Here is a 15,195-nt window from a genome sequence, read left to right as displayed (position 1 = left end):
TATATATATATATATATATATATATATATATATATATATATATATATATATATATATATATATATATATATATATATATATATATATATATATATATATATATATATATATATATATATATATATATATATATATATATATATATATATATATATATATATATATATATATATATATATATATATATATATATATATATATATATATATATATATATATCAGAGCCTACTACTACTATCTGCTAAGCTTCAACCGGTTTTTGCCGCTTTTGAAATCTTGTAATCCCTTGTTAAAATATATACAAATATTTTTTTAAATTACCAGCCGCTGGGCTCGGGCAATCGGCACGTGGCAGCCTTCAATATATAGATTCTCACTTTCACTCATACCCTAAACGCAGACAGTTTGAGCCTTTTCTTGATGTGATGACAGCTCCAAATGGACCTTAAATTAGAAGGGTTGCCTTTGTCTAATTACATATTTTTTATTTCACCTTTAACTTTTGACACGGCTTGTCTTTTGTAATTATGAAAGACATATCGTCGAACCTTTGTTTCTTTCAATTGTTCAGGTAGGTGGACAAAAATTTCTTTTTCTTCCAACGGTTTATCTAGTCCAAGTTTTTGATTTTGCAAGGTATGGAAGGCATTGACGACCAACTTTGTTCTTTTAATAGTTCAGGGGGTGGGGCAAAAGCTTCTTCTTTTGCCTTGGCTTGTCTTTTGTCATTATGAAAGACAAATCGCCTAACCTTTGTTTGTTTTAATTGTTCAGGTGGTGAGACAAAAACTTCTTTTTCTTCAAATGGTTTATCCAGTCCATGTTTTTGATTTTCAAAGGTACCTATGTCAAAATCCCAATCATCATCGCTATCATTTTCAATTTTGACACGTTTTGATTCTCGCTGTCCAGGTTAATTTTCATTGAATCGCTGCTCTTCATTTTCATTTTTGCCTCCCTCACTTGTTCGGGGTCGTACGTTTCTAACTATGTGTGTCTTCGCTCTTCATTTTCATTTTGAACACGCTCTAATTGTCGTTTTCGCATATCTTCTAACTGCCTGTGTCTTTGCTCTTTATTTTCATTTTTGACACTTTTTAGGATTTTGATTACTTCAAACAATTTAGCAATGGCCTTTGCTTTAGCTGTCCGTATTGGTATTGTTACAATTGATGGCCCAGCTTGTAGAATTTCACATCTTATCAAGTTTGATATTTCAGGTGTTGTTTATGAAGAATCATCATTTATAGTAACTGCAACTGTAAATTTGGGCCTTCCAATAGGCATTATATTATATAAATAGACGTTGCGTTGGAAACTCAACAATATTATTTATGCTATGCATGACATCATATAAAAAATACTTATATGAATCCCATAAATGATATCATAAGAAATGCTCATATGATGTACTAAAATAGTACATGATGTCATTTGCAAAAACCAAAATTCAGGCTCTTAAAGATTATTCTCAGACTTCTAACCTATATAAATTTTTTATGTGAGAATATCCCAAGATACCAATTTTCCCGAAAAAATATGGAGCCATTTTCGAGAAATAGAATACATACTTACATATACAATTATTGCTCACATATAAAGATAGTATATATATATATATTATATATATATATATATATATATATATATATATATATATATATATATATATATATATATATATATATATATATATATATATATATATATATATATATATATATATATATATATATATATATATATATATATATATATATATATATATATTTATATATATATATATATATATATATATATATATATATATATATATATATATATATATATATATATATATATATATATATATATATATATATATATATATATATATATATATAGTACCGGGAGCCTGGCGGTTTCACCGCCGGGCCCCGGCACTCGGCACACGGCAGGCTTCTATATATAGATTCTTACTGTCGCTTGCCTTCTAAACGCAGACAATTTGAGCCTCTTCTTGTTGTTATGACGTCCAATGGACCTTAAATTAGAAGTGGTGCCTTTGTAAAATTACATTTATTTTTAGTGGACCTTTAACTTTCGCCTCAGCTTGTCTTTTGTCATTATGAACGATTTATCAAGTCCATATTTTTGATTTCAAAGGTATGGTCGGTATTGATGACCTTATCCATGTCAAAATCCAAAACCCAATCATCATCGCTATTATTTTCAATTTGTTTACTTTGTTACAACTCGGCTTATCTTTCGTCATTATGAAATACATATCGCCAAACCTTTGTTGTTTTTTTAACAAAGGTATGCTAGGCACTGATGACCTTATACATGTCAGAATCCCAAACCCAATCATCATCGTTATCATTTTCAATTTTGACACGTTTTGATTATCGCTGTCCAGGTTGATTTTCTTTGACTCGCAGCTCTTCATTTTCATTTTTGACTCCCTCATTTCTTTATTTTTATCTATCTTTTAGCTGCGTGGGTCTTTGACCTTCATTTTCATTTTTTGCTTGGTTAAATTGTTTGTTCTGCAAGCCTACGAACCGCCCGTCCCTTAGATCTTCAGTGTCATTGTTTACGCGCTTTCAGATCTTAATTGATTTAGATAATTTAGCAATAACCTTTGCTTTAGCTGTCGGTATTGATGCTGCCTCAATAGATGGTCCAGGTTGTCAAATTTCACATTTTATCACGTGACATCATTTGTTTTTTTTTTAACAAAGGTATGGTAAGAAATGATGATCAAAAATGAAATATCACTCTAACAATAAGAATTTTTGTTGATAGTTGTTAGGGCTTCCTTCCACACTTCGTTATATGTTCTTCGTTCATTTTCAGGTGGTAGCAGAAACTTTAAGCTACGTTGTCTTTTCACACGAGCAAGTGCAAAGTATAACATTCCATGATTAGAAACTGGAGTACTAAGGTTGACACCAACCAATTCAAAAGTTTGCCCCTGCGACTTATGTATAGTCATGGAAAATGCGGGTCGAATTGGAAATCGATGTCATTGAACCGTACATCCAAGTTGACCTTTACTCGAGTCCACTGTAACTCGGGAAATGTGGATTTCTTTTCCTGATTTTTCCCCAGTAATTATATTTGCCTTAATTATTTTGTTACATAATTCAGTAACAATAAGACGGGTCCCATTACACATCCCTTCTGTAATATCTAACGCAAAAGCGTAATTATCGTATTTTTCTTTATTTTTAAGTCAAGTGGTGGTAAATCTGCTATGTCAATTGAACTGAGGAATTCTGGAGTAAATTCAATTTCTTTATCTTTTACAGAATCGTAGCTTTAATCCGATTTGCATTCTCGTGGAAGCCAATCGAAATTTTTTATATTTATTTTTAATAACTTCTTGGTTGGTTGCACTTAAAATACCGTGATTCTTCATTGAATGGAAAATTTGTTTAGACAGATGATCTGCCAACATTTTTTCGATTAAATTGCCACTGGAAATTATATCGTCCAGTAATTCAATTTCATTAAGTTTGTTTTTAGGAAGATTTCCATTTCCGAGCTCGAGGATGTACTTAGCAAATGCTTCCTGTTCAGGATCGACCCGCATATCTTTCCCAAAGGAAACTGGTTTAAAGTTCTTCCAAAGATGACTGTTTTTTATTGACAAATCGAGTGTTTCACTGCGGGTGCTTCGGGGTTGAACTAGTAAAGACTGTCAGAAATCACCCCCAGCAATAAAATTTTCCCACCAATTGGTAGGTTTGGATTTGCAATGGACCACAACAACTGATCCATATTTTGTAAGCCATGCTTGGGAAGCATGGGTGCTTCGTCAAGTAGGAAAACATCTACTTGAGCTAATTCTAAGACTTTGTTTGAACCAGATCTTCTACAGCGAACATAATCTGAGGAAAGTGGAACTTTCAAGCCAAAGGTCTTATGTGTTGTTAGTCCAAATGGCAATAAAGTTAGTGCTATTCCTGTATAAGCCATACATTGTACTTTCGAATTTCTTCCACACAGAATGTGATACAAGGTCTTATAAACAAATGTTTTACCGGTACCACCTGGTCCATCTATGAAAAAAAAGTATCTTCCCAAAATAAGGATCATTGACAGCCAGTAAAATATTGCCAACAATTTCAAGCTGTTTTTCTTGCAGAAGCCGATACATACTGTCTCCAGTAACCGCTGACTCATTAGAATTTGGAAATTCCTAGCTTTGGTCATTTTCATAGATCTTAAGGTTGTCCATGCCGTATCGTTCCACCCAAAAACTAAAACCTCGACCTTCTATTGCCATCGTATTTAACTTCGATGCAATAATACGGTAAGCACGCTTTACTGCACGATCTTCAGATAAATTATTGTTTTATAATTATAAATTATTGTTGCTTAGATAGTTTATTGTTTTAAAAAAGAGAGTTGTGAGAAAGAGTCAAACTTTAGCGTAAAGAGCAGGGCGTTGAGGAGGGGACAGCCCCGTTCATACACAGAATAATTTCTGTTCGTTTTAAGTTTTAATGTCGCTCCTTACTTTCAGTTAAACTATTTTTTTAATTTAATTTCTGAATATTTTTGAATTAATGCAGTTTCTGATTTTGGCTCACCGTACATGAATAATTGAAACGACATTTGCATATTAATTTTACTTTTTTGGTTAAATTGCTTTCTCGAAAGTTGTTTAATTTTATTTACGAACGTTTTTATTAGTAATAAATATACGTAACTTATGAATTAACTTACGTAGCGAGCTTTTATATTCATATATTTTTAATACGTATATTAGGGGTTTCGCTCCCTAGTCAAAACCTCGCTCTTTACGCTAAAGTTCGAAATTTGTTCCTATTCTTTAAAAATTGCCCCTTAATCACAAAGGCCGTTAATTAGAATAAATAGCTCTTATGGAAGTATTAAAACTACTTTAGCGTGAAGAGCGAGGTATTGACTAGGGCGGGAACCCAATCATATACGTCATAATTTCTGTTCGTTTTGTTTTTGATATTTCTCCTTACTTTCACTTGAAAAACTTGTTTTCTTATTTAATTTCTGATCGTTTTTTTAATAATGCTGGGGAATCCGGCGCCCCCTTCATAGTAATGTCCCTTCCCCCCCATGAAAAATTCCTCCATGGAAAGGACCTCCCACGTAACTCCGACATCCCCCCACTACCAGAATCATCCCCCTGGAAACGTCTGTATACTTCTAAATAATCAATACTATATGTAATCATTGGACAAATTTCATAACTTGCAGCCCTTCCCCCGGGGACTCTGGGAGATTTAGGCAAATTTTCTCAGGCGCGTAACTTTTAATAAGTAAGATCAAACTTGATGAAATTTATATATTTGAAATCAGCATAAAATTTTGATTCTTCTGATGTATCTATTGGTATCAAGAATTCCGTTTTTTAGAGTTTCGGTTACTATTGAGCCGGGTCGTTTCTTACTTACAGTTCGTTACCACGAACTGTTTGAAAAATATAAAATTCCATATTTTTGCAGAACAGGAGGTTGAAACCTCTACAGTAGGGTTCTCTGATACGCAAAACCTGATGGTATGATTTTCATTAAGGTTTTATGACTTTTATGGGTTGTTTCCTCCTTTTTTCCCAGGCGCGTAACTTTTGATGGGTAGAACTAAAATTGATGAAATTTATATATTTGAAATTAGCATAAAAATCTGATTCTTTTGAAGGATCGTTCCTGTAAAAATCAATCATTCCTGCAAAAACAAACAAAAAAAAACGCCCATCCAATTTCTCAGGAAGAGGCGGGTCAGACAGCTTTAGCGTGAAGTGAAAGGTATTGAGGAGAGGGTGTAACCCCTTCATGTACGGAATAATTTCTGTTAGTTTTGAGTTTTAATGTTGCTCCTTACTTTTAGTTAAAAAAAACTTGTTTTTTTTTATTTAATTGGTACTCAAAAACAGCACTAAAGCTTTCAATTTGCATTAGAATTATCTCTCCAAATTTTTTAAAGAATCTTGACGGATCGGTTGCATCGACGGAAAGACCCTCAGCCTTAGGGCGTAGAAATTATTTTTGTAGGAACAACCGAGAAAATAGTACAACTAAAACACTTACAACCAAGAATAGTTAAATAGGAACAATTCATTTTCCCCACGCTTCTTCTATTAGTCCCTTTGTTCCTTTGCATGATATTTAAAATAATAATTGCTATCAATGCAATTGTGACAGTGACTAGTAGCATAATTAATGCAAATAACAAATATTATTCATAGAAACTGAAAAATTCATAGAAATGTTTCGTTCATTTAACACAATTCGTTTTATAGAAATTAATTAATTTTAGTTAAGTGTAACAAAATGATGAAAATGATTAATAAAACTATGATTTATTTTTTAATTAATCACTTACCTTAATGTGCCCTATTTTCCGAATTAACTTGAAGCTAAAGAAGTATGCAAGTATTTCTGAAACATGATTTACAACTGATGCTACACCAAACAAGGTGGCTGTTCCCCCATAATCCTAGAAAGGAGAAATAACATGGAAGGTCAGACATAGGTGTCCTTCCAAAGAAAAAGCGAAGCCTATATTTTTCAATTTCATTTAAAAACAGAGATTTTAAGCAGCACTGCAAACACCCCCAAAAGGCATAAGGGTTTTGGCAATACCAGGAGAAAAAACTTACGATTAAAGCAAATGCCATTAACGGTCTTCCCAGGTGAGATGAGGGCCATCAAAAAGCCCACGGGCATTGCTTTACGGGCTCTCCCTTTGCATTGTTATAGAGCTACTAGACCAGCATAAAGAGGTAAGTCCAATGATACTGGAATGAGCCAAAACATAACTTGCTGTTGCCCGGTTCTATGGTTGGATTTTTGGCTATCTTAATCCTAACCATTAATCCGCGCCCGTGGAAAAATGTTGATTAGCCCCCTCCCATCTCTCATTAAATTTTCAGGCCGAATTTTGACAAGGTATTTATTTATTAACAAAATTATTTTCAACTTAATAGTAAATTTATAATTTATGTCGTAATTATTTTTTAGTTTATTATCCAAATTATTTAATGATTTGAATTATTAGTATTTTATATTTTTTATTTCTTCTTGTTGTATTAAATAATTAATAACTTATAAAATTATTTTCATTCATTAACTCCTCCCCTACTTTATTAAAAAAAAAAATTAAAAAATCTACAAAACGATTATAACCGTTAGATTATTTATTTGAAATTTAACGGCCCTAAAATTAAGATATTTCAAAAGTTCTGTAACATAAGATATATCGAAAGTTCTGTAACATACAAGTCGGTAAAATATATATTTCAGTCCAAATCTTATGTGACTTTGTGATCAGTTTTAAAGAAACTTTTAGATAATAGACATCTAGTCTATTTTACATTCTATCTTTATTGCTAATTTGGGTTACTAGGTAATTAGGCCATTTGGAATTATTTAGGTCTTTGTATTTTTCGATCTGTGCCCCTGCACCACAACTTATGTATAATTGGTAATGTAATAAACAATTTGGATATTAAGGCATTTTTAATTCCACCAGTGCATAAGGTCTGCGTGTTTTCTTATCAACCGGGTAATTTTTTAGTTTTTCTCGCATGATGTAATTAAATATTTTTGAAATTTTATGAGAAATAACAAAAAACTTCTAAGTTCTAAAGGAAGAATTTAAAATCGAATTTGATCAAATTTGATAATGAATAAAGTCCCTACTACTACTACTATTACCACTAACAACTCACCGCAGCACCATGTCACCTTATGCCAAAACAGCTACGCACACTCCCCTTCTATCCCAGTCTATTCAAAGCCTCCCTCTATACACCCTCCGAGGAAGTTCCCATTTCCTTTAAACCTTTCTTTATAACATCATCCCACCCCAGAGGAGGACGACCTGCTTTCCGTTTGGCACAAGACGGTTGGCTGAAAAAGGACAACCTTCGGCAATCTGTCATCCTTCATCCGCGGAAAGTTCCCTAACAATCTCAACCTTTCTCAAATTATAGCCCTAGAAAGTGGGATTGAACCACACTTTTCGTACAGCCTACTATTTGAAATACAGTCAGTCAGCAAGGTACCCAGAGCACTCTGTAGGCAATTTCTCTCGAAAATATCTAGCAAATCTTCATCCGCTTTTCGAAGCGCACATTCTTCAGAGCCATATTTGACCTCTACCATCACTGTAGCTTCTAATATTCTAATCTTGGTTTGCAGACTTATCTTCCTATTCTTCCAAGCTTTTTCTTAAATGTAAAAAAAAACATCCTGAGCCTTGGCTATTCTACTTTTAACATCTTCACTGCATCCACCGTCTTTACTAATAATACTACCAAGGTAATTGAAGCTGCCCACCTGATCAATATTTTCGTCACCCATCGTCACCTTTTCATTTTAACTTATTCCTAGTCTTAGTGGCTTAGTCTTCTTAACATTAATTTTCAAACCTATTCTAGCACCCTGAACTCGCAAATCCTCTAAAAACATTCATTTTGCTCACACTTTCATCTAGGATGCTTACATCATAAGCATAATCTAAGTCCAGGAGAATTTTACCTCCCCATTTGATTCCGTGGTCTCCCATTGCCTTTCCTGTGCTCCCTAAGACAAAGTCCATCAAAATGATCCAAATAAAGGGGGATAGAACACAATCCTGCTTAACTCCTGATTTAATACAAAACCAGATGCTAACCTCATTTCCTATCTTTACCGCAGCAGTGTTATTCTCGTACATAGCACTAATTACTTTTGCTAAAGCTCTACTATCAAATGAATCGAGTGCTTGCTCATAATCTATAAAACTGAGACTAAAGGTGTTTGACAACTCAGACACTCCCCAGTTATTATCCTAAGAGTGAAAATTCGGTCGACACGTCCTCTACCTTTTCTAAAACCGCACTGCTCTTCTCTTAAAGTCGTTTCAGATAAATAAATATCCTAAAATTTTACAGAATTTATCCAAACATCCGTGAAACTAATCTAAACACAAACAATTAGAAGAAGTAAATAAAATTAAGGAGACAAACCTATATACGCCAGAAAAACGATTAGAACATGGTCAAATTCAATTTTGTTTTGCCAATATATGAGATTTGGCTTTATTTTAATTAGGAATGTGCACATAATTATACCAAATACGAGTATATAAAAATTTAATGAAAAAAAAACAAATAGAACACATTGGAATAACTTGTGAATGCTAAAAAAGAAAATTTAAAAAAAAATGTTTCATTTTGATCTTTTATAAATGTATAGAATGTTGCAAGATGTGTAAAATTTAAAGAAATGTAAAAATTTTACCAAATATACGAAACTCGACAAAGAATCAAATAAAATTGGAACAAGAGTAAAACAAACCTGTAAGTGCCAAAAGAGAAAAGTAAAAATAAGGCCGATACCAAATCCCATAAACCAAGCAACAAAAAGGAAAGAAGCACAACGAAGATCTGAAAAATGTCTCAAGACAGGCATCCATTCAGGTATCTTCTTCGTTTGCTTGGCGAAAACTTTGCTCTAAAAAAAGAAATAATAATAATAATAAAAACAAAATCCTTATTAAGAATCTCAAAGATCGAACTAAAAATATGATATTACTAAAATTATGCAGAAAGAATAAAAAAGAAATTCCACTATACCGAATTTCTTCGGTAGTGAAGAAACGGCACGATTTAAAGTATGCTATTTCACTCTGAACATTTTCTGAAATTTTACTGTTTTTGGAGGGGTAGGAGGCATTTTGCCACGGGGAAGGTTTTCTGAGTTAACGAAAGTTTTCGGGGCTGATTTTCCAGGGGAAATTATACACGGGAGAGGGATTTCCTGGCACGATTTGAAAAATAGTCACAAATTAAAGAAAAAAAATCTTCTTTTTCCCAAATGAAAGTAAGGAGCAATATTAAATCTCAAAAATAACAAAATTTGTTCCGTATATGAGAGGGGCTGCCCCTTCCTCAATCCCTCGCTTTTTTGCTGAAGTCTTAAAGTTCTTTAAAAATACTTCTTGTCCAAAGCCAACGGTTATTGTGTTGGAGCAGTCTTCCCTGAAGAATTTTCGTACAAATTCAAACTTTAGTGCAAAACGCAAGGGTCGAGGGAGGGCCAAAACCCCTCACATACAGAATAATTTTTGTTTTGTTTTAAGTTTTATTGTTGCTCCTTACTGTTAGTTGAATTTTTTTATCTCATCTCTGTTGGGATCAACTTTTGCTACTTTTACCAAAAAATGTTCGTGCTGTCATTTGATATTGCGTTTTCAAAATATAAATCTATAAAACGAAGAATTTAGAATGTAACTGTGACAAAGTTTTTACCATTTATATTTAGGTCTAATTCTTAAATTTTATACTCATATTTTAAATCTTCTGTGTTCAGATTAGTTTTGTTTTAAAATTTGTTTTGTTCATCAAATTTTTTTCGTTTCTTCCAAAAGCAGAAAATTTGTATATTCTGTTTTGTTTTTGACATTGTTTATTTTTGAAATATTCTTCCTACGACGAAGTGGATGCCTCATTGTCTAATGTGAAGTTATAAATTATATAAAAGTTTTATATTATATAATATCTGTACTTTTACTAAGCGGTCATAGGGACAGTTTCTGTATATTTTATTTTATTTCTTTTATTATAATGTCTGTCCTTATCTTTTCAGAGCTCACATCATGAAAAAGCTTACGAAATTCTCTTGCCAGTTGTTAATTCGGGGTATATGATGTGATTGAAGCTGAAACCTTAATGCTAAAAACCACGAACATTTTAAAATCTGCTTCTTATAATTTTTTGGAAATTTAGAGCTTTTGGTGGAAACTATGGATATTTTATATGTTCTTAAGGGCTATTCTATTTTTTCTACATGCAAGTTCAATTTAAATTCAATTTAGGTTCAACGTAGACTCTTCTTGAATTTCCAAAATATCATGAATTTAGTTCAAAAATGATAATTATGGTGGAGGTGGCATATCCCTTCATATAGTTTTTGAAAAATACCCTTTTTAGGTATTTTAATTGAAAATGCCTTTTTTAGTTATTTTCATTACAAAAATTGAAAAAACTGCCCCCTCCTCCTACCTCCAATATTTAAAAACACACCTATGTTGAAGTATTTTCATTGGAGAATTGCTGTTTTGGTATTTTCATTGATGACTTACAATCAAAAGAAACTATTTCCTCCCCTCTAGATTCTACAAAAATGCATTTCGACCCCTATATCCCCAGAATTAGTCTCTTAAAACCAGCCTCTTGTAGACCTAGATTCACCTCTATGAAGATGCTTCCAAATTTCTTCTACAAGGTATAATACGAAAAATATACATGGGTACGCGAAAAAACCAGCTATAAACAGCTACAGCCTTTTGGTAAGACGGACTTAGTCACATCGGCCATATTACAAATTCTGGTATTTGGTATCGGGTCAGGCTTTTTGGATCTAAAGACGAGGCAGCAGCTTAAATTTAAAGCTATTTATAACCGGCAATACGGATAATCCAAGATTAAAAATTAAAAGCTGCCAAGTTAAATTTCTATTTTGGCAAAAAGTAGGCTCTCAGTGATCAGTGTGTTACAAACACTAGGAGATACTATCGCACCATTAGACTTATTAACTGGCCCTCCACAGGTACTGGAATTGTCAAGGTGCTATACAGAATTTGATCGTTTCAAGCAGTTCGTGGTAACGAACAGTAAGTAAGGAGCGACCCGGCTCAATGGCAACCGAAACTCTAGAAAATTGGATTTTGATACCAATAGATACAGCAAAAGAATCACATTTTAATGTTGATTTCAAATATATAAGTTTTATCAAGTTTAGTCCTACCCATCAAAAGTTATGCGCCCGAGAAAATTTGGCTGATTTTCAAAAAATGGGGGAAAGACCCCTAAAAATTATAGAACCTTAATGACACCATCATATTCAGCGTATCAGAGAACCCTACTGAAGAGTTTTCAAGCTCCTATCTGCAAAAAAGTAGAATTTTGTATTTTTTACCAGAAGAAAGATCACGGATGCGTGTTTATTTGTTTTTTTTTCTTTTTTTTCCCCAGGGGTGATCGTATCGACCCAGTGGTCCCAGAAAATCGTGGGAGGGCTCATTGGAACGAAAAATAAAAGTTCTAGTGCCCTTTTTAAGTGACTAAAAATGGAGGGCAACTAGGCACCCCACGCTCATTTTTTTCGCAAAGTCACCCGAACAAAATTTTGGGAAAGCCATTCTGTTCAGCATGGTCAAAAATATGATAACTATGTCTTTTAGGATGACTCAATTCCCCGAAGTTCCCGGGGGGAGGGCTGACAGTTATGAACTTTACCCAATGTTAACATATAGTATTGGTTATTGGGAAGTATACAGACGTCTTCGGGGGGATTTTTTCTGGTAGTGGGGGGGTGTAGGTCAGGGGTTATGTGGGAGGATTTTTCCATGAAGGAAGTTTTCATGGGGGAAGTGACATTGCTATGAAGGAGGCACCGGATTTCCCAGCGTTATTTAAAAAAAAGATCTGAAATTAAATTTAAAAAAAACAAGTTTTTCAACTGAAAGTAAGGAGCAACATCAAAACTTAAAACGAACAGAAAATATTACGTCTATGATTGGGTTCACCCCTAGTCAATACCTCGCTCTTTACACGAAACTTTTTTTTGTATTTTCATAAGAGCCATTTATTCTAATTAACGGCCTTTGTGATTAAGGGGTTATTGTTAAAGAATTGGAACAAAATTCGAACTTTAGCTTAAAGAGCAAGGTATTGACTAGGGGGTGAACCCTCTAATATACGTATTAAAAATATATGAATATAGAAGTTCGTTACGTAAGTTGATTCGTAAGTTACGTATATTCATTACTAATAAAAACGTTCGTAAATAAAATGAAACTAGTTTCGAGAAAGGCATTTAACCAAATAAAAGTAAATTTAATATTCAAATTTTGTTTTAATTATTCATGTACGGTGAGCCAAAATCAAAACATGCATTAATTCAAAAACGTTCAAAAATTAAATAAAAAAACAAGTTTTTTAAACTGAAATTAAGGAGCGACGTTAAAACTTAAAACGAACAGAAATTATTCCGTATATGGAAGGGGCTGTCCCCTGCTCAACGACTCGCTCTTTACGCCAAAGTTTGACTTTCTGACACCTCTATTTTTTTAAACAATAAAAACTTTAGCGTAAAGAGCGAGGCGTTGAGAAGGGGACAGCCCCTTTCATATACGGAATAATTTCTGTTCGTCTCAAACTTGTTAATCTGGTGTAAAAAAGAGCAAGCTACTATATCGATTTAAGGAGCTTCTACCTGGGTAGAGATGGTCCTGGTTTGAAGAGAACCTCTATGGATTACCATCAACATTCTAGTAGATAATACTTACCCAATACCTCATTGAAAATTTCCTTATCCCAGCGGCAGTCAAATTGGAATTTCATCTTCTTCCTTAGGTCAGTTCTGTCGCATCGGAAGCGACTTAAGCTTTTGTTTATTGAAACAGACACCTTTATTTGTAATATTAAAAAAAGAATATTTTTTCCAAAAATGTTTTTCAATGAAAAGTAAAGAGCTTTGCAAAATCAATGACAAGCAAAAATAAAGTCGTACAGTAATTCAAACTTAAAAAAATAAATTCCTATGAACGAACGAATGAAATCTGAAACAAACAGAAATTAAAAAGAAAAATCAAGTCAAACTTGATTTTTCATCGATTTTTCAAAAGGATAGAAATTGGCACAAATAGGAGTAGAGATGATGCTTCTAAAGACCTGAACATCATTTTTGCTTCACTGAAAACAGTATTTAATCTAAATTATTTTCCTTCTATGAAAAAGCCTTAGTTTGGAGACCTTAGAAGCAATTAAATAAAAAAAACAAGTTTTTTTTAACTGAAAGTAAGGAGCGACATTAAAACTTAAAACGAACAGAAATTATTCCGTATATGAAAGGGGCTGTCCCCTCCTCAGCACCTTGCTCTTTACGCTAAAGTTTCTTATTGTTTAAAAAAAAATAGAGTTGTGAGAAAGTCAAACTTTAGCGTAAAGAGCGAGGCGTTGAGGAGGGGACAGCCCCTTCCGTATACGTAATAATTTCTTTTCGTTTTAAGTTTTAATGTCGCTCCTGACTTCCAGTTAAAAAACTTGTTTTTTTTTAATTTAATTTCTGAACGTGTTTGAACTAATACAGGTTTTAAGTTTGGCTCACCGTGCATGAATAATTAAAACAAAATTTGCATATAATTTTTTCTTTTATTTGGTTAAATTTCTTTCTCGAAACTTGTTGAATTTTATTTACGAACGTTTTTATTAGTAATAAATATACGTAACCTACGAATTAACTTACGTATCGAACTTCTATATTAATATATTTTTAATACGTATATTAGTAGAGAGGCCTCATGAGCTCGTGACCCACACCCCTGCTGCCATCTACAATTTTGTTTAACGTTGACAGTACATAATTTATGGTTTTTCTCACTGAGAATGAAAAAACAGAATTTTTCTCTCTTGAAAAACAGGATTTTTCTCACTTTTATGGATGTTTCTTGGATGGTTATGAGTGTTCATTAATTTATTTGTTATTTTTCATGGCTGTCAACAGCAATTTATGTGTGTTTTTATGGTTTTTGTCAATGAGAATGAAAAAACAGGATTTTTCTCACTTTGATGTATGTCTAAGGAGAATTGTCTCCGGGCGAAGTTTATTAATGTCTTTGAAGTTCGCCCAGGAGAATTGTTTCCGGGTGAAGTTTATTAATGTCTTTGGTGTTCGTCCAGGAGAATTGTTTCTGGGCGAAGTTTTTTAGTGTCTAACGGGTGATGTCAAGGTTGATTGATTTGTCACGAAAGGGGAATTAATTTGTTGTTTCTAAGGGGAATTATTGATTCACGAAAGGGGAATTAATTTGTTGTTTCTAAGGGGAATTATTGATTCATAAAAGGGGAATTAATTTGTTGTTTCTAAGGAGAATTATTGATTCACGAAAGGGGAATTAATTTGCTGTTTCTAAGGGCAATTATTGGTTCAAGAAAGGGGAATTAATTTGTTGTTTCTAAGGGGAATTATTGATTCACGAAAGGGGAATTATTTCGGCGAAACAGTTAGAGACATTTTAAAAGATGCTTTTAGAAGATATTTCAGAAGAGGATTTGAGGGTGAAACTCTGTGGTCGTTATAATACACAAGTTGTATTTGAACAGTGTTGTGAGGTCCTCTACCCCAATCCCAAAGAGCCCCGATCCCCCTACCCCAACCCCGAAGGAACCCCTCGGCC

General features: G+C 33.1%; 1 protein-coding gene across 1 annotated transcript in view; it reads right to left on the bottom strand.

The window, feature by feature from the left end:
- Positions 1–15,195, bottom strand: part of jef (major facilitator superfamily domain-containing protein 6 jef) — a 149,315-nt gene that overhangs the window by 48,865 nt on the left and 85,255 nt on the right. Inside the window, exons 6-7 of the mRNA XM_089094853.1 lie at positions 9,312–9,467; positions 6,352–6,465 (exon numbers count right to left, since the gene is read on the bottom strand). Of these exons, the coding sequence (XP_088950979.1) occupies positions 6,352–6,465; positions 9,312–9,467 (270 nt within the window). The remainder of the gene's footprint in view (positions 1–6,351; positions 6,466–9,311; positions 9,468–15,195) is intronic.

Source organism: Artemia sp. Qi Xiang Cuo, chromosome 9 (assembly GCF_049724085.1).
Source record: "Artemia sp. Qi Xiang Cuo chromosome 9, ASM4972408v1, whole genome shotgun sequence".
In the NCBI taxonomy this organism is placed as follows: domain Eukaryota; kingdom Metazoa; phylum Arthropoda; class Branchiopoda; order Anostraca; family Artemiidae; genus Artemia; species Artemia sp. Qi Xiang Cuo.
This window is presented reverse-complemented; position numbering and strand designations above follow the sequence as displayed.